The 24893-nt window shown below is 37.8% G+C and overlaps 2 protein-coding genes across 5 annotated transcripts; one reads left to right on the plus strand and one right to left on the minus strand.

Annotated features, from left to right (window-relative positions):
* The first annotated feature begins 465 nt into the window (after positions 1-465).
* Positions 466-8950, plus strand: LOC131069847 (tubulin alpha-6 chain). 4 transcript variants are annotated; one of them, XM_058005425.2, is made up of 7 exons: positions 466-674; positions 1796-2269; positions 2739-2980; positions 3090-3304; positions 3839-4038; positions 7693-8201; positions 8460-8950. In XM_058005425.2, the coding sequence occupies exons 3-7, from the start codon at positions 2868-2870 to the stop codon at positions 8776-8778; spliced, it is 1356 nt and encodes a 451-aa protein (XP_057861408.1). In that variant the 5' UTR covers positions 466-674; positions 1796-2269; positions 2739-2867; the 3' UTR covers positions 8779-8950. The 4 variants fall into 4 exon arrangements, with proteins under 4 accessions (XP_057861408.1, XP_057861407.1, XP_057861405.1 ...); XM_058005424.2 differs by lacking the exon at positions 1796-2269 and having other exon boundaries at positions 2725-2980; XM_058005422.2 differs by lacking the exon at positions 1796-2269.
* Positions 8951-15529: 6579 nt separating this feature from the next.
* Positions 15530-24240, minus strand: LOC131069814 (uncharacterized). Its single transcript, XM_058005376.1, has 3 exons — positions 23926-24240; positions 15891-16182; positions 15530-15636 (listed from the first exon to the last, which is right to left on the minus strand). Exons 1-3 carry the CDS (start codon positions 24238-24240, stop codon positions 15530-15532), a joined length of 714 nt encoding a protein of 237 aa, XP_057861359.1.
* Positions 24241-24893: the final 653 nt, after the last annotated feature.

Raw genomic sequence — 24893 nt, forward strand, 5'->3', positions numbered from 1 at the left:
ATGTGTCGGGTATAGTTTGTGAAAAGGTAAATGTTCATCATTTGTAATTGTATCTAGAAATAGTACCTTAAGGAAGCTCCTCATGATCAAGCAAAAGAAAAAATTGAAGAAAGTCTTACCCACCTCAATAAATTGATCTATTGTTACCCAACTTGATCATAAATTAAGGTCTTCACCTTAAATTTGACACAACTCTACGCACGTGCACCACCACCACCCTAAAACCACATCTATTATTTCAATAATTTAAAATCTCCATCTCAATTCCTAACTTTTTTGCATTTCTATTTCTAGTATTAATTAAACCTCAACTCCTTGCTTAATTAATTATATGTAAATTGTTTTTGATAGAAATCATATTATTAAATAAAAAATAAATATAATGATTAATTAATAAAAAATATCAGGCACGCTTTTTAATCATTATTATTAGTCATCGCAACAATTAGTCTAGAGCTTGCTTTAAGCACGTCACTGGCACCTTTTCCTTTTTCTGCTTTTCCTAAACAAAATCTATTGTAGCTTTGGCCTTACGAATTTGTTCTGAATTCTGCATATTTTATGCTCTGGGTTGAAATTAAAGCATAAAATTTGCCCCAAATCGATGTGCGTTTGCCTCTGTTGGTATTTCGTGGCGCTCGAAACAGCTTCGATTTGTTCGAGTTCCTGTTAAGGTAAGTCAAAATGAGAATTTTACTCCTGGTTTTTCGATCATTGAAGCTTCAAATTACGTTTTTTGGGAGAAGTTTTGAGTTAGATAGCTGTCTCTGCAATATTTTAGTTTAATGATTACCTGCAACGTGTTTTTGTTTTGGTACGCTAATTTTTATTATTGGAAAGAAATGTCTGCGATTCTTTGAGCCAAAATCTAGCGTGAATGGTATTTTTTTTCGAGAAATTGCATGTAGATTTGCATCGTTGGCGGGTTAATTTTAAATGTTTTATAAAATTTTAAAAAAATTGGAGCTGTTGGAATTTCTCGGATTTCAGAATTCCCCCACCTTAAATAGTTAAGAATAAGAAGAAATTGGTTTTCAGTTTCAATTTTAGTTAGAATTTGCCATTTTTGTTCTTACCTTGATATTTCTAAACTGTAAAGGCCTTTATTAATGTTGCTCTGTATTTATGTCGGATTAGGAGCAATATTCAACAGTAATTTATATTAAATTTTTAAGTTTTTGGAATTCTCTGAGTAATACTTTCCTCTATATATTTCACTCTGTAACTGTGTACGTGTCATCTAGGCAAAATCTATGGCTAAGCAGTTGCTTTTTTGACATTTCAAGTCTTTCATGTTTTGTTTGTTTCTTTAGAATATAAATGAATTACATGGCGTGGAGGGTTAGTTTTGGAGTTTTGGTTGAGTAATATTCTATAGGCAACAATTCGTTTCAAATTTTTATTTTTTCCTTGAGCACGTGTACTATGATTTTAAACAACGGCTTTTGGCAAGGATTCAGAGTACACTCAGTACAGTTAGTTGATAAATATAGGTAAAACACGGGAAATATTAGGTCTCCCCTGCAACTACAACTTGTCTTTGGCAAATCCTTACACGAAAGTTTTGAGTACAAGAATCTTGTTGTACCTTGGTGTGTCTCAATTGCAGAGCAGCTTTACATTAAATTTTATCATGCACTTCAGCTGATACTTCGTACTTGAGTATAGACTTTTTATTTTATTTTTTAATCTTGTTTTTCTTGCATCAAGCTGAATATGTTTCCTGCTTCTTCTGTGGCCTCTTAGCCCTTTAGATACTTCTTTGCTTGATACTCCTATTGGGCTCTGATACTAGGTTATTTTCCATGCCTAGTTCAACCTGGTCGGAAGTGTGGATTGTTCTTTGTTGCTGCAGTCCCAAAGCTGAAGAGAACAAAACATAGTAGTTAAGCTGCAATTTATTCTCATTCTGCACGTATTTTGTTACAAGAACGGACTGAAACAAGCAAGATTCATGCCAAAGATCTGGTCGGCAATGCTTTTCAGCGGACCTTTTCATTCATAAGGGGATTGAAAGAAGAGGAAGGAAATTGGACAGATTATTGCATGTAATAACACTCTTTTAAGGGGAGGGTACAACCTAAATTGGTGTCATGTCATGCTCTACACATTCAGTCTAATGTTGAACTGCTATAGGGTGAAGGAAACAAGCGTCTTGGCAGCAACTGGCATGATTTCAGCTGAATGTTACCCTAGCCATTTGATACATCAACATCACGATATAAAATAAGCCCCTCGATGTGCTATCTTGCAGCGGTTGTCCAATTTGGTAAGCAATTTGCATTTCCGATTATGCAGAAGTTAGATCAGTATGAGTTGATCTTTTATAGTTCGCAGGGTGAGGAGATCCCTAATAAACCTTGGGTCTTTGGGCTTATCTGTATTCACTATAAGGGTGTATTTGCATTTGAACCACTGGCATCCGAAAAAAGGAAAACAGAATAACATATGCAAACTATATTCTACTACACCAGGACAAGACAGGGTGCCATTGGAGTAAACAATGGCCAAAAATACTAATAAATGAAGCACAGAAACAGAATTGCACCAATCAACTGGATAGTATACTAGATACTCTACATTTTTATTAAGAATATTTTTAATTATCTCAAATTTGATCTCGACCTGGTTTATTCTATTTTTTGTTCAGTTATTCTTATACTAAGTTTTCCATGAAACTCCATGCTGTAATTTTTAAGAAAGAGTATCTGATTCTATTTTTAGAGTTTGAAATGCAGATTGCTTGTTTCTCTGGTTTTAGAATTCAGCAATAAGTGAAGGAAAGGAAAATTACCTATTGAGAGTGACACTATCTGAGGAAAATAGTGGAAGAAGGTTGTGGAAGACCATAGACTGTAAGCAAGGAGATGAGAGAGATTATAAATATTCATATAGGACAGGCTGGAATCCAAGTGGGAAACACTTGCTGGGAACTATTTTGTTTAGAGCATGACATTCAACCTGATGGTTTCATGTCTAGGTAATGTCCTTTTTTAGTAACTTATAGTGATTATGGAATAGTGTTTGAAATTATAAAGTGCTACAATCTCAAAATTAATGTAATTTGCTGATCTGTTTTTTAAATGCAGCGATGAGATGATCAGGGGAATAAACCATGCACATAGCACTTTCTTTAGTGAAACTGGACGTGGAAAGTATATTCCCAGAGCTCTGTTTGTTGATCTTGAACCAACAGTCATCGATGAGATTAGAACAGGGCCATATAGGCAACTGTTCCACCCTGAACATCTTATTTCTGGAAAGGAAGATGCAGCTAACAACTTTGCTCGAGGCCATTATACTGGTCAGATTTCCTGATCCTCTGGACCTCTTCCCTCTTAACAGCACAACTATGGGCAGAGCTTAGCTAATTTATAAATTCTTGTACACAATTATTAGCTTAACTTGTTTTGGAGTTTAGCATTTCATTTTGCTCGTATATATCAAAATATTTTTAGTAAGAGAGCCTACTTTGAAAATTATGTGAGAGCCTACTTTGAAAATTATGTGATTTTATCTTCTTTTTTGTTAAACAATATAACAAAGCACGTATGCCCTACCAATCCATTTTTTCTGCAATGCTGCTCTTCATTGTAGTAAATCCTCTTTGGTTGCATAAATGCATCATGTGTCTTTAATTGATAAATTGTAGTAGCCATCTCATCTGCTGAAGCAAATATAGGCCAGGGTAGGAACTCCTGGGAGATGGAAAGTCTTAATAATTGTATGAAATTGAGGACATAATAGATGAATTCTACCTTCAACTGTTTGCATACATTTTCTTTCTTCTTTTGTTTGTTATTAGTCTAATAGTGGATTTATTTTTTTGAATTGACAGTGGGCAGAGATGCATTAGATACTTGTCTAGACCAAATAAGGAAGCTCTGTGACAATTGCAGCAGTTTGCAAGGGTTTTTAGTTTTCAATGCTGTTGGAGGAGGTACTGGGTCTGGACTAGGATCATTACTCCTGGAACATCTTTCTATTGAATACGGCCGAAAATCAAAGCTAGGATTTACTATATATCCTTCTCCTCAGGCATGGTTCCTCTAATACCCTCTTACATCCTATTCAAGCTAATCTGTTTGAATTTTTAAGAAAACATTAAATCTTGTGTATGTGCTTACTTGATTTTCAGATTATTACTAATTAACTTTTTAACATCATCAGACAACAAAATGCCCTATATTTGGTGTGATGCAGATTAATTTATTCTGCAGTGAAAACCTTCTGTTCCACAAAAAATAGTGAACAATAAATGCTAAAACTGCAGAAAAGATACAGATTTCCACAAAAAATAAAATAAAATGATTCTCTTACAGTGTCTTACCCAGCCCAGACCAAAACTCCTTTTCCATCAACCCACTACCTCCTAATAAACAAAAACCCTAATCTAAAATAGGTAAACCCAATTAATACACTCCAGCAGCCATGCTTCCAATAAATGGCAGAGCCACGGCATTAATTGGACCATAATGCATCAGCATCCTCAACTTTTCAAAATTCTGAACCTCTTGGTTGAGTCAACTTCAGAGGAATCTGATTTTTTAAACTGAGTCTTGAATTTCCTCACTGCCGGCATGTAAAAGCTGATCTCCCAAATGAGCTGCAGTGATTTTTCCTTAGAAGTAACCTCTTGGTTCAGAGGAATCTGATATTTTAAACTTTGTCTTGAAATTCCTCACTTCCTGCATGTAAGATCTGACCTCCCGAATGAGCTGCTAGTAGTTTTTCCTTAGAAGCGTTCTTGTGTGATCCCTTGATCCAATCTCAATCATTGTTTGACCTTCCAATCCTTTTGCTTCTAGGGTTAGGTGGAGGTCACTGATGACTCCACTATTGGATTGGGCCAGAAAAGTTGTGTGTAAACACTAATGCTTAATTGCCAAAATGATCTCTGTTGCTACCATCAATAGACAACCTTGTTGCCTTGTACTGATCATGCTTTTCACCATTGCAGTCAGATTGAGTCAAGCTGTCAACTCTTACCAGATTCTAGTAGCATTGTTTGAAGAATTTCCATGATCTTGCCCATCATCCCATGAACCAATAGTCCTCTTGATCCAATGAGAACTAATTTTAAAATGCCACTTAATTACTTTTGTCACCCTCTCTCTCTCAAGAGAATTGTTGCCTATAAGCCTATCCAATATTTGCACCTTGCTCCCATGCCATTTGGAAACTCCCATCCGGGCTTTAATCTAGATCGTTTGGTCATTAGATATTTGACCTTTTGATTCCTCATTCAAGTTTCCCCTCTGATCTTATCTGCAGCCCTTTGTTTCTTCTTATCTCCCATAAGTAGCACAACTACATTCGTAAGCTCTATTATTGTTTCCCAGTTTTTCTCTAGCGAGTTCAATTGAATGAAGATCAGTATCAACTAAATCTTCATCACCAATCTCTTGAGGTGCACTTCTGACCTCATTTGTTGAGTTTCATTGGAGCTCTACTTCTCGTGCATCAATTATGTGTCATACCTCACTTTTCAAATCATTTTCCCTTTTGCCTCCCAAACATGCCTCCATCTCACTTGTTAGCCTATCTAGAATTCCATTCTTCTCTCCAAGATCAAGCTTAGCTTCTACTAGAAGAGATAGAGCTGACATTCACGTGTCCGTTCTTCTTTCCATGGTGTTAGGAGATGTCTCTTCCCCTCATTTTGTACTTTATAAGTGTTCTACCTTCCACTATGGATGACATTTTGGTCATATGATCAAGGCCTTTTCAACAGAAAATGACAAGCGTCTATTGATACCATTCCGCAGAGCACTTTGTCTTCATAGGGACCAGTTTTGAAAGCAAACAAGCAAGATTTATCCACAAGTACACTATGATTCTTTTCAACTAGGAAATCTTATATAAGGGATCGATTTCAGAAAACAAACAAGTTGTAATCATTTTACCATTATTGTACTTACAAAATTGTTGGTAGATCCACTATCTACAATCACCATGCACACTTTGTCCTTACACTAGCATTTGTTCAAAAGATGCTCTTTCTCTTCCAATCAACTTTAGGGGTCTCTTCATTTCTTGAGATTAAAGTTCTTTGTAGCATCAAGTTCTCTCCCATCTCTACTTCAACTTCATGTGTTGGAGGTTCTTCTTTTGAAGTACATTGACCTTTTGGGGGATTGAGGGCACTCTATGGCTGTATGGGCTACATTACGTATGAAACTTTCAAATGGTTTTTGGCCACCGATAGCTTGTTCTCCTCCTCTACCTCTAAAGCCTCCTCTTCTTTTGTAGTTGAATATCACATCCATGCCTTCCTTGAGTTCTTTATTCTTTACAGGTTTTAAGGAACTTCCTTTTCCTCTAAATTAAATGTGGTTGCCTTTCTTGCTCGTCAATTTACCCTTACCCTAATTGAGTTTCCCCTCGGCTCTGAAAGCATATTGATATACTTCATCAATGGCATTTAGTTTGATTAGGGCCAGCTCATTCTGCAGTTTAAACCATAGCCAATTGAGGCATCTAGCAGCAGTCTGCTAACGATCTTCTTACAGATTTGTCTATTATTGCAACCTCATAAACTATTCTGAGTACTCTAATACTAACAGCTCCTTTCGTCTCAAGTTTTGAAACTTTTTGAACAATTTCTATTGATAATTTGCAGGTAAGAACTTGGATCTCAATTGTTATAACTTACGACATCTTGGGCCATAATCTAATCATGTCTTTACCCCATCTTCTCCTTTTATTTTGGAGGTTATTCGACCATAAAGCAGTGTGAGACTTCATCTTTGTCATTATAAATTTCACTCTCTTTCGATCTCTTACATCCATGTTTTCAATGTCAAAATACATCTCTAATTCTTGTAGCCAATCCATGAAGAAATCAGGATTTAGATCACCTTTGAAATCTTAAAACTCCACCTTTAGCTTCAATCAATCTCTCCATGGGATCTAGTGCTCTTTTTGCTCCAACCAAAGATCCCTTATTCTATTGTTCATCTTCAGATTCATTGTACCAGAATTGGGGTTTAATGGCCTCTAATCTCCTGAGCAATACATCTCCAATATTTCCATCTATATCAAGCTTCTCTCCTAGCTTTCCTTCCCCAGTTCAAACAGACTCCTCTCTTGGACATTTTATAGGCTGCTTTGACACTAAAATTGATGCATATTACTCTATTCTGGAGTGAAAATCTTTAGCTACCTCTAAAAATAGTGAGAAATATACACTAAAACTGCAGAAAATATACAGATTTCCACAAAAAAACAAACAGAACTCTCACATTTCAGGTACGAATTGTGGCATAAATTCTCTTACAATGTCTTTTCCAGCCCAGACCAAAAACTTATTTCCTAGAAACCCACTACCTCCTAAGTAACAAAACCCATAATAAAATAGGCTAACCCGATTAATAATACTACAGCAGCCACATTTCTTGTAAACGGCAGACTCGACAAAGTTTCCTAAATTATATGAACGTTTTTAAGTGGGAGTCAGCATTAGTTGGTACTTGGCATCATATTAGATACTCATTTATTTTTAAGGCCAATTTGGATCTTGTTGCCTCAATCTGATTTTGAATTCTACAAAATGTTGTGTTTCGATACTTGCATTTTACTTCTTTTTTAGCTATTTATAAAATCTTTAAAGAAATCCCAGCTTTGAAAGTTTACATTGATTATTCATAGGGTACTACTATTTTTTAATTATTCATATTTTATGGATATCAGGTTTCCACTGCTGTTGTAGAACCATATAACAGTGTACTTTCAACTCATTCTCTATTGGAGCACACGGATGTGGCAGTACTTCTTGACAATGAAGCCATTTATGACATATGCAAGCGATGTCTGAACATAGAAAGACCTTCGTATCAAAACTTGAACAGACTTGTGTCACAAGTTATATCTTCAATAACAACCTCTTTGCGGTTTCCAGGAGCCTTAAATGTTGATATAACTGAATTTCAAACAAACCTTGTCCCTTTCCCTAGGATTCATTTTATGCTTTCGTCATATGCGCCAATAGTATCTAAAGAGAAAGCCTTTCACGAAACTTTGACAGTGAAGGAGATTACTAATTCTGTGTTCGAGGCCAATAGCATGATGGCCAAATGTGATCCCAGGAAAGGGAAATACATGGCCTGCTGCTTAATGTATAGAGGGGATGTGGTGCCAAAGGATGTTAATGGAGCAGTTTCATCAATCAAAGCAAAACGCACTGTACAATTTGTAGACTGGTAAGATTGTTGCTTTATTTCAAGAGGCACATACCTGAGTTTTCCTCATGTTTAGTACCGTGTGAAGATGATGAAATGTGAGATTTTCTTGGTAGATGGATGGAGATGTCCGTCTGTTTCATATTTTCTTGTGTACAAATAATACAAAAAAGTATCTGATTAAAACCTCAATGAAAATTTGAAATTGTTTATTCCCATTCAGGTGTTTCTGTTCTTATTGTTATTAAGCTACTAAGGGGTATAAAATTCTTTTGACAGGTGTCCAACAGGTTTCAAATGCGGAATAAATTACCAGCCACCTACAGTTGTACCTGGAGGAGACCTAGCTAAAGTTGCAAGGGGCGTATGCATGATCAGCAACAATTCAGCAGTTGCAGAGGTATTCTCCCGCATTGATCATAAATTTGATCTAATGTTTGCCAAGCGTGCTTTTGTCCACTGGTATGTTGGTGAAGGCATGGAAGAAGGTGAATTTTCTGAAGCCAGGGAGGACTTGGCCGCTTTAGAAAGGGACTACGGAGAAGTCGCTGCAGATGATTTAGATGCTGACGGTGAGGAAGGAGATGAAGATTTTTGATCTTCTATCCTCACTATTGAGTTACATTCTTTAGTAACCTTAAGCTTATCTCCATGTTGTATGGTTGCATCTCTTGCAGATGTGTATAATTACTATTTCCATCCCTTTCTGTTAACAGATGATTTATGTCTTGATGTTCAGTAATACAAGTAATTCTTAAGACAGTTAAAAACACTGTAGAAAATCTGAATTCATTGTATGTGTAACATTAGTTTATATTTTTTTGTATAAGTTACCTCACAAATCCTGAGGAAGAAATGTTCTATGTAAACAAAGAAATGAATGAGAGAAGGATTCTTTGTCTACAACTTTCCAAAAACTGTGCTTTCGAAATTGTCTTATGTTCAATTTTTAATCAGTGTTTTAACTTTTCTTTTTGATCGGACAAATCCATTAAAAGTACTATATTTCCCGATTGATCAAGCAGCCTAAATGCCTACTGAACTTACTGGAATTTTTGGGCACATAAATCAATAAAAAAATTGACTTCATGTAGAACATGTCCCCCATCATTCATTTGTTTCATTTGAGCTGTTGTTTCCTGACCAGATTTAGCTGCTAACTGATACACGTCAAACAGCTACTCCTATAGACTGCAAACGAACATTTACTTCTAGAGATGGACATTATACATTAACAATTTGTACCTAAGAAGATAATCATGCATTGGCATAGGAGGCTGAACTCTTTACTTCTGCAGCATAACATCAGTGATAAATTCCTATAAATAAAGAATCAATGGTCAATATGATGCAAAAAGATGGAATTTTTGTTGCAAAGGAGGTCATGTGGTCCAATATTTAGAAGAGACGATTGTCACATCCCTCGTTGGGAGCGGTAAACTAAATAAACAAAATAAAAATAGAAAGGACGAGAGGAGGGACAAGCGAGTATGGGGCAGGTAAACGCCCTGGAACATTATGGACCCCCATCTCTGCATAAATCGATCGCGCAGGAGTTTGGGCGTCCATCAAAGCATAAACGATAGTGGAATTTCGTCAGAAAAGAAAAGGTTTAGGAACTTTCAAGTAAAACGCAATTGGCAGCTGAAAAGCTTGACTCCACCCTTCACCGACATAATCCCTGTCTCTTCCGAAATGAGAGCTTTTGAACAGGTTATTACCCAAAGCCTTCCATTTTATGAGGATGTAAGGGGCGTTCTAGGTATCGGGCGAGTTACTTTTAGCACCAATTCTGAGATTTCTATGCTAGGAGCAGAAAGAGGCAAATTTAGTGGTCATGGGAGCCATTTCAAGCCAGCATATATTGACTCTTTCCATGGATTAAAATTTCAGTCTGGTAATGGTGGTGTGTATCGGTTGGAGGAAGGATCCTTTCCTTTGTTCTGCTCGGTAAACTGGACTTCATCGCATGTCTTACCATTCAGGCCAATCTAATCCTTTTTACCAAAAATAAAGGGTCAAATTCATGTGTAGTTCTTGAAGGCAAAATAGTGTTGATCTGCCCATCACAAACAAGAAAATATGCAAAAGCCCAAATTGCCTTAATGAAATGAGAGGCACGACATCTATTATATAGATAATCACAGGTGACATTATGGCACACAACCATATTCGCCAATAATACAACTGAATTGATAAATACACACAAGAAAGTCAAGAAAGGAAACTATATAATTAATAAGTTCAATATGCATTACAAACTATATAATTAATAAGTTCAATATGCATTACAAACTATATAATTAATAAGTTCAATATGCATTACAATAGTTTGTCAAATATGTATTGAGTGCATTTATTGTTATTATTCTCCCTCATAATGACCATTGAGAAGAACATGAAGTAGACCTTCGAGCTTTTGGAACCTTTCACGAGCTAAAGGCTTTGTGAAGATATATGTTATTTGATCTTTTGTACTACAGTACACAATCTCTATCAAGCCATGTTGAGCCAATTCTCTGATATAGTGGTGTTGTATTTCAATATGTCTGGTTTTACTATGAAATACTGGATTCTTTGTCATTTGTATAGTACTCTTGTTGTCACAATAAACAATGTATGTTCATTTTGTATTTGGTGTAACTCTTCTAGTAGTCTTCTTAACCACACAGTTTGACAAGTTGATGTTGCCGCTTAGTATTATGCCTCTACTATAGAAAGTGATACAATTGGTTGTTTCTTGGACTTCCAAGACAATACTGTGGAACCAAGACTAAAAGTGTAACCAAAAGTAGACTTTCCATCATCTATTGAACCTGCCCAATTTGAATCTATATATTCAACCAACTTACTATCCTCTGAATGCTGAAATTTGAGACCATAACTCAATATCCCTCTAACATATATGAGAATCCTTTTAGTTGTACTCCAATGTGTTTTCTTAGGCTCTGACATGAACCTAGATACCAAGCTCACTATATATGTGATATCTGGACGAGTAGTAGTTAAGTAGTTCAAACTTCCAATTAGTTGTTTGTATAGAGTGGGGTCCACTAGATCTGACACATCTAAGTTAGATAATTTAAGTCCAACTTCAATAGATGTTGCAACCGGTTTGCAACTCTTCATTTGAAATTTTTGTAGGATGTCTGAAGCATATTTTTTTTGAGACATGAATATTTCATCTTTGCCTTGCCATACTTCTATACCAAGAAAGTAATGCATTTGTCCCAAATCTGTCATTTCAAATTCAACAATCATGGATGCTCTAAATTCTGTAAATAAAGCTAAATTATTCCCTATGTAGCGTTATCCTCAATTTTGGCTTTTGGCTTGCTCAAAATTGTGAGATAACTCCTACAAATTTTGTCCAATTTGTAGCTCATGTGTTCTAAGCACGTTGATCGAGGTAAAATTTTGTTGTCTTTGTTCGTGACTTGGCCCTCAAAAAATCATCTCAATTTGAAGTCTCAAGTTGTCAATTTGAAAGATTGAACAAAATACCTTTTAGGAGTTAGTTTTATCTTTATTGATTTTGGTGTCAAATCAGGTCTTAGACCCGATTATGCACTTGTGTGGTTAATTTTGGTGCAAATCAAGCTTGTGGACCTGAACTACACCTAACTATGCAAATCGGGCCCATAGACCCAAAATGCACCTAACTTGGTGTAGTTTGGATCTACGAACTCAAACAACACAACCACCATGACTTGCCACGATGTAAGTCGGGTTCATAGACTCGACCTACATTGCCACATTGGTATATCATTTGTGGTGTAAGTTGGGCCTATGAACCCAACTTACATGAGTTGTTCTTCCCTTTGGTGTATGTTGGGTTTATAAACCCGACTTACACCAAATTTTGATTTACCCTCTCAAGGTGTAAATCATGTTTGTAGACCTGATTTGCATCTCACATAAGCATTATCCTAGGTGCAAATCGAGCCTACGGACCCGATTGAGTAGGCTCAATTGACACCTACACTTAGAAATTTTTCTAAGTATGAAAAACATAAGAGATACAATTTTTACTTAGAATGTTTTCTAAGTATAAAGAGGATTTTTTATTCTTGGAGGACCTTTGAACAAGGATGTTTTGGCTAACTCGGGAGGTTCTTCTCAAATATATTGCAGTCCTAGTTTCTACCAAATGACTTTGCCTTCTTCGAGTCAAAAAAAGATGAAGTTCAAAAAAGCAAGATCCCCATCCAGACTTCCCACCATCCTTAGTGGCATCAAACATTGCGAACATCAAATTATTCTGAAATATAGTAGCTACCCGACAACAATATGAAGATTTTCTGAAGAAAGATGATCATAATAAAGATGTGTCTCTAAAAACTTAGTTTTATGCATTCTTAGTCTAGTGTCATTTTGTAATCTCAATCGACACTTTGTTGACATTAAGTTGTCATTGATGTCAACAATTGAGAAGATGTAGCAAATGATGAGTATGTGTCCCTAAATGAGGATCTGACTGGATAGAGGTTTTGATTGGACAGAGATGCAGAGACTTGGTGATGGCATAAAGATCAAGTAAATGTTGCTACAACATCATATAACACACCGTGTTAGTCACACAAGGGAAGTCATTGGGATGTGAAAAATGGACAAGGAAGACACATGCAATTGAGTTAGAAATACATTTGTGCAATCTAGTTTGATTCAAAAAAAAGTATAGTTGTAGTTGTGTATAGCACACCATGTTAGTTGCATGCAGTTACAGGGAGTATCAGTCACAGTTGTTTATAACATGTCGTATTAGTTACATAAATATTGCATGTAGTATGCATAACATGATGGTTATTTGACCAAAGATGTCAATAACATGACGGTTTAGTCGTATCGACTTTGCGACAGAGGATGTCAGTAACTTAGTAGGTTATGCTGACCTGCTATCCCACAAAAGGAATGGTCGAAGAAATGTGACCCTACGGGGTAACACAAAGGCGAAGTAAATGACATCACCGGCAACCCCGCGATGTTGAAAAGGAAGAAGTAATGTTTGTGCAGGATAAGGATACTGAAGATAATAGAAGTGGCCCTTGCTATTCTGTGGCAAGTGAAGTTGAAGCAAGATGACATGACAGATCCTCGACACTCGACAAAGAAGACTTCTACGGTTGGCCAAGCCTTGAGTGGTCCCGAGTGGCTGATGTGGTGATAACATAGAAGATCCTCAACACATGACAGGGAAGTCTTATGTAGTTGGTTGAGCCCCGAGCGGTCGCGAGTGGCAAAAACAAGTGAAGGCAACTGCAGGATGGATAGATTTGGTGTGGGACCCATTCAGGCCTACTTTGTCAGACTGTACACATGGCGACATCTGAGTGGTTGTGTTGTGGGGCCATTTTTTAGTCACTTGGTACTCGACAAGAAGGCTTTCTTCCTTTTGTCGAGCCCCGAGTTGGGGCCGAGATGTGTGTGTTGTGCCAGCATGTCTCCTCGACACTCGACAAGGTGGTGCTCTCTGGTTCAACGAGCCCAGAGTAGATGAGCTGCCACGCCAGTGTGGAGGAGCATGTGTTCATGCTGGGGCCCATGAGGAGGGTTGTCAACACTCATGTTAGTCGCATTGCAGAGTTTTATGCAACTCAATAGATGAAGTGCCCATGCAGATTGTTGATGGAGTTTGACTGGATGATATGGACGGATGTTTTGATGCCATGTCAGCAACCCAATAGACACAGAGGTCCAGGTGGTGGTTGACCAAGTTTGACCAGGTTGTTTGGAGGTCGATTGAGAAGATTTTGATGAATCCAATGCATGCAAATGAAGACAAAGGTTCACAAGGCAGTTGACTGATGTTGACCAGATGATAGTGAAAACAATAGATGACTCATTATTCTGCCAACTCGTAGGAAGAAATTTTTTTAGGCACATTGATGAATACTAAGAGGGGGGGGGGTGAATTAGTATGCCAAACAATTTAACCAAACTTTTAAACAATTTTACTGCAGACCGGTGTAGTAGTTTAAACAACAGACCAATTAAAACATAAACAAGCCAAATAGAAAATAGAGCATTCACCCACAGTAGCACAATCACCATAACACAAGATATTTTGACGTGGAAACCCAAATGGGAAAAACCACTGTGAGTAAAACTCACAAGTCAACTATCTACATAATAGTAACCATACCGGTTAAGGTCAGACCAGTTAAGGCCTTACAATGTTCTTCACCAGAATAGATCCTATTAGGAATCTAGATCTCTGTTAGGAGATTAGTCTTGTTAAAGACTTCCTTGTTAAAGGATTTCAGATCCACAACTGTGAACCACCTTGTTAGAGGATTTACAATAGGCTTGGTTGGGCCTACCCAGTTAAGGGTTTTAGACTTGTCGAAGAGATTAGTAATCAACAAGTGAATGATCTAGAAAGTAGCATAGAATGCTTGATTAGATCCTTGATAGTTCTCTATTAATGCATTGCAGCATTACTTCAGTCTTCTAACCTTTGCACTCACAATCTTTGTAGTGAGATACCTTTTTCGCACATACCTAATCTTCTCTCCAACACTCGCACATGTCAACTCTCTTCAAAACCCCAGACATGATGTCCTCATATAGGAATCTGATTTCATGTCGGTCTAATAAGATTAGACTACAATTTCCTAGGTACAATGCATCTAGACACATTTGGTAACACGACACAGAAACACCGCCAAAGTGTTAGTGGATGATAACTCATCACACTTTACAATTATACTGGTTTAACACAGTATATCGATTACCAATAAGCAAAGATTGGTAAACTGGAACATAGTGTTCCGATCAAAAATTAACTGCCGCTAGGGGTGTTCGTACCGCTTGAGGTCTTCAGTCATGCTTTGACTGTTAAGCATCTTCTGCAAAACACCGATAGTCTTCTACAAACAAAGATTATATATTTAATGACATATAGTACCGGTGTGAACAACACAACACATATTACCAGCGGAGAATAACTCATACATAAAATAAGTGTGTGTCCATCAATGCCAATCACAACTAAACATCATCAAAATACCAACAATCTCCCCCTTTGGCATTGATGGCAACACTTAAGAAAATTTTGGCATCGAAGTGCTTACAAAAACAAAAATAGATGCCATAATCAACATTACTCCCCCTAAGCATATACACTACTCCCTTTGCAGAAAATTACAAGTATGTGCATGAGATTTTCAATACTACTCCCCCTTTGCCAACAATGACAAAGTAATGCAAAATATTCCCTTTTTGCATAATATAAAAACAATGTATATGTTCATGACAATAAAGAGTAAAACTTCTCAAAAAGAGATTTAAAGTTTTGCATAAAATTCTTCATGTCTGAAGACCATGAATCAAGAAGTGAAGCAACAATTTCACTCTTGGTCTTCATCTGAAAGGATAATTCTTCCATTGCATCGATAGTGCTCATCTCCTGTGATACAGTAATAGCTTCCAAGTTCAGTAAGCACTTTTGAAAAACCTGCAATTTGGGTAATAGAAGCAATTGGAACTCCTGCAGACCTCAAGTCCGATTTTAGATCTCTGAGTCAAGCTTTGCAATCTGATGCTGGTGAGTATGAACAACCTGTCCATACACTGTGAATAGATCATATGGCAATTTGAAGTTGTCGATATACTTATGTAACTCTGATTGGAGTTGACTCTTCTATTTCAAAGCATCTTCACAAAATAGGTGAGGTTGGCAGATTTTGCTCAAGAGTAGGTTACCTTCACCCATAGCTGAACTTATATCATCCTTTTGCTTAAGCAGTTTTGCTCTGTGTGCATCCATTTTCTTTACTAATGAAACTTTCAGATCTTTTTCATGCTTCTTCTCTGCAGAAATCTGGGCAGCATCTTCTAAGGATTGCACTTGATCATCTACTATTGTGCAAAGAAGTTTTAGCTTAGCTAGCGAGGAATCGGTACTGGGAAGGTTAGTACCGGGGATTAGACTGGAAAGAGTGTCAATAGAAAAATTAATGACATCTTGTTCTTTCTTTTTCCTCAGTTCTTCCAATCTGACCTGCACTAGTTGAATGCTCCTCAGTAGCTCACTTTCATCAACCGATTGAGTCAGAGAGGCAAGAGTCAAATCGGTGGGACCGGTGGGATCAACCTGCTTGGCTTGATCTCCAGTTGCTTTAGGAGTCTCTCCTTCCTTTTCCTTGATCTCCTCTTGTCTTTTCTTCTCCTCTTCTTCTTTTTCCTGGGCTACCTTGGCGGCCTTCTCTTTCTCCTCTTCTACTCTCCTCTCCTCTTCTCTTCTTCTTTCTTCCACTCTTCTTCCCTCTTTTTCTCCTCTTCCTTTTTCTTCTCTACTTCCTCCTTCTTCTTCTTCTCCTCTTCCTTCTTCTTCTCCTCTTTCTCTTGTCTTTCTTTCTCCGCTTTCTCTTTCTCTTGTTTTTCTTTCTCCTCTTTCTCTTTTACTTGTTTCTCTTTCTCTTCTTTTTGTCTTTCTAGTTTCTCTTTTGCCACTTTCTCATCTTTTTCTTTCTCCACTCTCTCCTTTTCAGCTTTCTCCTTATCTGGAGTGGTATCCTCAACATCTAGTGCATCAACATCAATGGGGTCATTTTTTTCTGCTATTCTTTCACCCAGACTGTCGAAGATTTCATCCGGTTTGGTTGTGGACATGTCAGGCTCTTGCTCAGTCTGTCGATTAGCTTCAAATAATTTTTGCATTTTGATAACTGCCTTAACCTACAAATGGGTGTCTTTTTCCACTTCAGAAGTTTTTCCTCCGAGTAGTTGAAGTCTTCTCCTTCACATGAAGAAGATGCCTTTGTACTTATCAATAATCTCAAACAAATCTGAATTTGAGGCACCTGGAAAATATTGAGCAAAAATTTTCTCCTTGATTTCTTGTTCCTTTTCAATGGCAATGCGCCATTTATTGTCCAAAGAATCATACAAAGATTTAGAAGTAACTGATTTAATATCAGTAGGTGACCGATCATTATTACATTAATATTTAATAAGTTCTTGTTCAACATCCTCCTTTTCACTATCATTGAAATCATCAAAATATTCTTTTAAATCATCAGGAACTTTCCTTCTAATATTCTTTATGGTCCTTTGACAATGTGTCATAGGCTTGTAAGAGGAAATAGCTATATTTACCAGTGCAGAGGTTGCTGGTACATTACCGGTTGACTTCGTCTTCTTGCTTGATTGCCTTGTCTTCTTCATTTCTACCTCTGGTTCAGTGCCTTCTAAAACCGGTGAGTTATTCTTGGTTTTCCTCTTCCTTTCAAATACCTTTGGTGGAATAGCCTCTGGTTTCTTATTGGCTGGTGACCTCTTGGTCACTTTCGGACTGGCAGCAGATGTAACTGGTGTCGATGTCGATGGCACTGCTTTACTCTTTTTCTGCTTTGGTATCTCAATAGGTTTGATCCTCTCGGAGTAAGTATCGGTTCTCTTCATCTTGGGATCCAATGGTGAAGAAAGTAGAGTAGAAGCATACCCTGTCAGTATATCATTTAACACTTCATAGCCCATAGGTTCAACTTCATCTTCTTTGGGCTCAACCACTTGCATTATGCAATTATTTGTTTTGATTGTCAAACAGATGTCATCTTCATATTTTTTAACTATATCACCAGATATTCTCATTCTCTGGTTCATCTTTAGTCTGAACTCATCAAAATATTTGTTCAGAGTCTCTGGATATGCAGTTCCCACTAATTACAGACTCTCCTTTATTTGTCTAGAAACCGGTAGGTCACTTAACCATTGAACATCACCAACTCCAGGAAAATATCCTTGAAAATAGAAAAATAAACTGACAAGCAGTTGTCTGAACCTAAACCTCAGGGTTTTGTCTACTTTGATCGACTTCAGGTTCTCCATGAGTTGTTTTTGCATGCAGGTACATAAGTCACATTCTGCATTCTCCTTGATCATCCTATAAGCCGCATGCACTGCACTTGTAGGAATAGAATTCATTCTACTAGCATAGAATACTCTATACTCGATTACAATGCACATATATTTCACCAAGTCATCTTTTATGGTGTTTACAGTCATTGCCCGTTGGTCACTCACAGAACCGATGAGCTCTGTCACTTTGGTTTTGGTGATCTTTCAAAGAACAAGGACTTCCCCAACATTGCAGAAACCGATCATGACATGAATTGCTTCTGGTGTAATATCATGGGTTCGCTCAAGGTACATCTTATCCTAATGTGTTCTTTTGTAAATTCCTCGAGAAAATATACTGCATTGTGTAGTTTCTTCTTCTTGATTATGTTGTACTCGGGTTTAATCTTCTTATCATCTCCACAGAACAGACTCAGCTGGGAGTGAATCACTAGAGACCCTAGGTCTTCTAGTTTGCAATCAATATATCTTGAGACATCCCCTTCGACAATGACTTCGGCGGGAATTTGAGAGGGCATTATATTTCATCTTCTTTCTAAGAAACTCAGACGATTCCTCAGGTTCAGTAGAACTAGAAGGAATTTTAGATGCAGAAGCCATATCTAGAAGATTCCAAATGAAAAGAATGTTTCAACGAGAAATACCTTCACACTTCGAACTTAGGGTTTGCCGATGTCGAGCACAACACACTTCTTCAGAAACTTACTTTATCGATCTGATTTCCACACTGATAGCTTGAAATGGCTGCAAAATCTTGTGCAAGATTTCTTTTTGAATTCTTTCGAATGCAAGATAAATCACTCTTGTTGCTCTGCTCAAGATAGAAAAATTCTTCTTTGAAAATAAGTAAAAATGAGGATGAAAGTCACTTTTAAATAAGCTCCTACCTACCATAATAAATGCATCACCGTTAGGGCACAAACCCTAACTTTACCTTTTACCACTTTGTTTCTTCTGTCGGTCGACAGGTAACCAATACCAATAAAGACACTTAACCAATATACTCTGGGGGTTCGAAACATTATTACCGATATGTTCCCCTAAGCTTTTCAAAGCTCAGTTTGCCGATTCAGGGATCTCCACACTAGGTGCAGAAACTGGTACATCTTGTGGCTTCTCTTCAGATTTCTTTTCCAAGTTTTATCCATATCTGCCTAAACGGTTTCAATATCAATCTTCCCTTCTGGGTCGATCGGTATGTCACCCGATGGATTCTTTCTCAGTCTACATGCTCTAGCAATGTGTCTCGGTTTGTTGCAATGATAGCATACCATACCAGGTGTTCTCCATGGTCCGGTGTTCACATTTCCATTCTTCCTTCTGCATGTTGTAGCAGTGTGACCGCTACCACAACAAATCAAACAAGTTGCTCTCCAATTGTTTGCCGCTCCATAACCATTTGACCAGTGGTCATAGGTTCTGTATCGGTTTGGGTTCCGGTTCATAGGAGGTTCCAGGGCAACTCCTTTAGATCTTGGTGCATAACTTCCAGAGTTGTTCATAACCGACTTGCACTCAAAATCTCTATGCCCAAACTTGTTGCATGCATAATAGTGACCATTAAATCTACCAGTTCTAGCCACATTGTTTTGTATGTAAGGAAAATTATTGTAAGCCTTGCTCCTACATACATTGGCAGTATGTCCTTCCTTATGATAGTTGAAGCATACAGGTTTGAACTTTGGCTTAGCCTTTCTCTTGTTGTTGTTCTTAGGTGTTGATTGCTTCTTTGGTGCATCACTCTTGGCTCCAGAGGTTTCACCTTCCTCATCTGCAGAGAAACCAAGTCCAGTGGTATCCTTTGATGGCTTCACTGATTCCTGCTTTTGTTCTAATTTAGCAGCACTCTGGTTGAACTTTGCATACTCCTTTGACTCAGCAAGTTCCTTGGAAAGAGCATCATTGGTTTTCATCAAGGTTTCATTCTGAGAGATAGCAGCATTTAGGTCTGGTTGCATTTCTTCTTTCTTTTCATTACCCTCTTGCAGATGAGCGATGATGGTACCAATCTCTTGTTTCAACTTAGAGATTTCACGCTCCTTGTCCTTCAATAAATCTTCAGCTTTTCTTCTATTTTCTAGCTCCTAACTCATCCTAATAGTCACTCCTTCCAACTCCCTTCTTAGGTTAGTTTTGGATTCATTTAGTTTCTCCACTTCTCCGACTAGGGCCTCTATGTCTGCTTCATCGGAAGAGTTGTTTTCAGTAAATTCCATCAATTGCTCAGCAAGTTCTCTTCTCTTGGCTAAAGAGGCTTTATACTTGATCTTGAGTTTGTCATAAGCTCTCTCAAACTCAGTAAGATGGTGAGTGAGTTCCCTCATGTTGTATTCCCCCATATCTCCTTCCAAGTGGTTAGATTTATAGAAAGGTTGGCTCTAATACCAATTGATGAATACTAAGAGGGGGGGTGAATTAGTATGCCTAACAATTTAACCAAACTTTTAAACAATTTTACTGCAGACCAGTGCATTAGTTTAAACAACAAACTGGTTAAAACATAAACAAGACAAATAGAAAATAGAGCATTCACCCATAGTAGCACAATCACCATAACACAAGATATTTTGACGTGGAAACCCAAATGGGAAAAACCACTGTGAGTAAAACTCACAAGTCAACTATCTACAGAATAGTAACCAAACTAGTTAAGGCCTTACAATGTTCTTCACCAGAACAAATCCTGTTAGGAATCTAGATCTCTGTTAGGAGATAAGTCTTGTTAAAGACTACCCTGTTAAAGGATTTCAAATCCACAACTGTGAACCACCTTGTTAGAGGATTTACAATAGGCTTGGCTGGGCCTACCCAGTTAAGGGTTTTAGACTTGTCGAAGAGATTAGTAATCAACAAGTGAATGATCTAGAAAGTAGCACAAAATGCTTGATTAGATCCTTGATAGTTCTCTGTTAATGCATTGCAGCATTACTTCAGTCTTCTAACCTTTGTACTCACAATCTTTGTAGTGAGATACCTTTTTCGCACAGACCTAATCTTCTCTCCAACACTCGCACATGTCAACTCTCTTCAAAACCCCAGACATGATGTCCTCATATAGGAATCTGATTTCATGTCGGTCCAATAAGATTAGACTACAATTTCCTAGGTACGGCGCATCTAGACACATTTGGTAACACGACACAGAAACACTGCCAAAGTGTCGGTGGATGATAACTCATCACACTTTACAATTATATCGGTTTAACACAATATACCTATTACTGATAAGCAAAGACTGGTAAATTAGAACATAGTGTTCTGATAAAAAATTAACTATCGCTCGGGGTCCTCGTACCGCTTGAGGTCTTTGTTCATGCTTTGATCGGTAAGTATCTTCTGCAAAACACCGATAGTCTTCTACAAACAAAGACTATATATTTAATGGCATATAGTACTGGTGTGAACAACACAACACATATTACTGGTGGAGAATAACTCATACATAAAATAAGTGTGTGTCCATCAATGACAATCACAACTAAACATCATCAAAATACCAACACACATAACATGAAGTGTTATCCAAACTACAAAATATGCCAGTTCAGCTCATTGCCAATGTGGCAATTTTGATCAAGTCTTTTGGATGAATCTAGCAAATCAATGGTCCACATTTAAAGTCTTTGGAAAATACAGGTTGGCACAATTTTGAGTATTTGGGAAATCAAATTGCCGGCTGGAGAAAATGTAAACTGACTAAATGGACGAATCTAGTGTAGCATAGGAAATTGAACAGATCACATTGCATGACAATGATGCAAACCGCTTGTGGTGATCTACGATCAATCGACCTTATGGAGGTGAATGCAGGTTGTATAAAGATATGGTATGTCGACTAACCAAGCTAATGAATATGTGTATGATGAGATTAGTGTTGACCTAGGAATGGAGAGAGAGAGTTACAGAGCTGTGTTGGACTAAGGAGAAGAAAGAGTTGCAGAGGTGAACCAGAGTGAAGAAGCAGAGCAGAAGTCAGATAAATAGTTGCAAAGGACATAAGGCATATAACATAGCAGAAAATAGGGAGTTGTTTGCAGAGACAAAAAGAAGACAAGTGCAGAGAGAAAATATCAGAGTGCAAAGGATTAAGTTTGAAAGCAGAAGACAATCAGTGGGCTGTTACAAAATCTCATTTGTAACCAGGTTCTTAAACTATTTTTGAATACTTGTTCATTGTATTTCTCTAAGTGGGTGCTCAGAGCAGGGTTAGGTGCTCCTTTGGGTTGGTGCCCACAAACTGTAGGGGTTGGTGTTCCTTGGGTTGGTGTCCTAGACATTGTAATCAACTTTCATTGTGAGGTTGGATTGGAGTAGTAGACTCCAACAACTATTCTCACCAAGGTTTTTCCCACATTGGGTTTTCCTCGTAAATACTTGTGTTATGTGGTGTGTCTCATGTGGGTATGATTCCCGATCTATTTGCATTTGCACTCATTAGCTTAAAATTTTTGAATATCACTGATTCAACCCCCCTCTTAGTTACCTATTGTGTTCCTTCAATTGGTATCAGAGCCCTAGGTTCCCTTGTAGTAAAGCTTTCTCTAGCTTGGGTAGATCCTGTCTCAAGAACACAATGGCTAGGAATGAATCCTCCTTTAAAGCACCTATGCTTGATGGCACTAACTATGCCTTGTGGAGTAGAAGATTGGAAACTTACTCATCCTCTTTAGGATTTGATATCTGGATGTCAGTGAAAAATGGTTAAATACTATTCCTTAAGTTCTCCCTACCGTCCCTAATGTTAAAATGGAATATGAGAACAATGCCAAAGCTGAGAACACAATCTTAAGTGGCCTATCTGATACAAAGTTTGTCAAAGTCATGCACTACACTTCAACAAAAGACACATAGGCCACTTAAGATTGCGTTCTCAGCTTTGGCATTGTTATTTTTGAGCAGTGAGTTCTAGGCAATGTGCATGTATGCATGTGCATTCTCCATTGTAATATTTCATATACCATTGCAGAGTATTATCATATTGTGGTTAGGTTCTCATCGTGGTTTTTCCCTTAACTGGGTTTTCCATGTCAAAAATCTATGTGTTATGTGTTGTTTTTTATTAAAGAAAAAGCAGGTTTTGAAGGGGCCCCTGAAACCCTTTACAAAAGGACCTTACAAGATAAAAGCATTAAGAAACCAGGAGGAACAAACCAAAGAAAAGCTAGCAAAATAACTAGAGAAAACTAGCTAAAGCCCCAAAAAACCAGCAAAAACCGGCCAAACCTGACAAAATGAACTAATTAATATTTTTCAGGGCATTAGCCAGCTTATTGCTAATCCCATACAGGTCTTTGATATTTTCCCTAAGATTAGGGATATCCTTAGCAGAAATAGAAACAACTTTCTTAACACTCGCTCTGGTCCTCTTTGCAGCTCCACCCGGTGTAGCTTCACCACTTCTAATCTTGATTGCATCTTTATCCATGTCGAGGTCCACCACCGGTTTGGGAGAGCTGGAGTTATCGAGGACCTTCGAAATATCCTCAAGATTTTTTGTGACAATAGATAGGCTATTCAGGATAATACCTAGCAGGTTTTTCATCACCACTTTCCTTTCTTCCAGCAAGTCAATCTAAGCAGCCATTTTTTTAACTTTCTCCTCCATGTCCTTCTTCCATTGCTTCTAATCCCTCTCATCTTCCTTCCTTTTCTCATCCATTTGTTTCCCATTTTTTTCCAGGTTCTTCAAAAGTTCATATGTCCATTTGTCATAACCCAATCTAGCCTCAGTGAGTTTTTTTAGGTTATCCAAGAATAACCCTTCTCCAGTGCTTTCCTTATCCTCACTCAAACTATCCTTTGCCAAATCCTTCTCAAGTTCCTTGTTCTTCTCCCTCTCAGAATTCAAATATTTTTCCTCATTATCCTTGTCATCCACGTCCACCATAGGTTGGTTGTTGTCGTTGCTAGGAGTAGCACTATAAATTGGGCTATCATTGTCAGACTCGTTCTCGCCTTCTTCATCCTCTGCACCCAGATCCTCATCTTTATAGTTGTCCTCACCCTCTAACTCATCTGTTTCCATTTCACTACCCTCTTTTTCAGTTTCCTCTGTGTCATTCTTCTCTTCATGGGCTTTCACCCCAGTGGCACTCTTGCTTTTTTTCCTAGAGGTAGCCTCCTCCTTGTTGGGTTCCCCTTCCTCCAGCTTTCTCTTGCCTTTCCTTGGAGAAGCAGATAGCCTTTTGTTTTCTAGCATGGCAAGGGTTTTACAGTGCTCATAAATGAGTAGCAAAAGCCCACAATGGAGCATCAGATTCAAGGGATTCTTGTTGTGTTTATTGAGAGACCTAGAAAGGGACCTGAAGAGATAGTAGGGCAGGGAGACCCTTTTCTCATGTTTGAAGTGGTGTAATAACACAAAATGATAAGTGTGGGCCCTGGAAAAGCAGCCCTCAATAGTTATGTATTCCATTATGGCATTCAAAACCCAGCCCCAAATTTTCTTGATGTTGGAGGCTTCATAATAACCCCCTGCGGCTTTTCCAATTTTATCCCTCTCCTTTTCCTTACGTGGGAACAGATTTACCGCATTATTGGAAACTTTAAGATCTCTAAAAAAATTGAGCCCAGAGTGGGGCATACCTGTCATAGTCACGATGAGGCGAGCATCCAATTTGAACCTAACACCATAGATTTTAAAGGACCCATTACACCAATTTTCAGATTTTGGAGATAGTGAGATTAACCCTACCTTTGTCATAATCAACCAGCTTCTCCATGAAACTCGTGAGGGATCCTTTTTCCAACTTCGCCCAAACTTTCGACATGTCCTTCCATCTTGAAGTGTTGTCTAGTTCCTCCCTCCTTAAATCTCCTCCCATATTCAATTTCAGACTTTCACCTCTGTTC

This window comes from Cryptomeria japonica, chromosome 6 (assembly GCF_030272615.1).
Source record: "Cryptomeria japonica chromosome 6, Sugi_1.0, whole genome shotgun sequence".
Classification (NCBI taxonomy): domain Eukaryota; kingdom Viridiplantae; phylum Streptophyta; class Pinopsida; order Cupressales; family Cupressaceae; genus Cryptomeria; species Cryptomeria japonica.

Excerpts from the sequence above, each read along its gene's own strand:
- LOC131069847 (XM_058005425.2), top strand. The coding sequence starts at position 2,868 with ATGAGAGAGATTATAAATATTCATATAGGACAGGCTGGAATCCAAGTG. Across the intron at positions 3,305-3,838 it reads TGCTCGAGGCCATTATACTG|TGGGCAGAGATGCATTAGAT; the intron begins GTCAGATTTCCT and ends TTGAATTGACAG. Across the intron at positions 4,039-7,692 it reads CTATATATCCTTCTCCTCAG|GTTTCCACTGCTGTTGTAGA; the intron begins GCATGGTTCCTC and ends TATGGATATCAG.
- LOC131069814 (XM_058005376.1), bottom strand. The coding sequence starts at position 24,240 with ATGCTAGAAAACAAAAGGCTATCTGCTTCTCCAAGGAAAGGCAAGAGA. Across the intron at positions 16,183-23,925 it reads ACGACAACAACCAACCTATG|GTCAGATTGGAAGAACTGAG; the intron begins GTGGACGTGGAT and ends CAACTAGTGCAG. Across the intron at positions 15,637-15,890 it reads TGATATAAGTTCAGCTATGG|GTTTTTCAAAAGTGCTTACT; the intron begins GTGAAGGTAACC and ends CCCAAATTGCAG.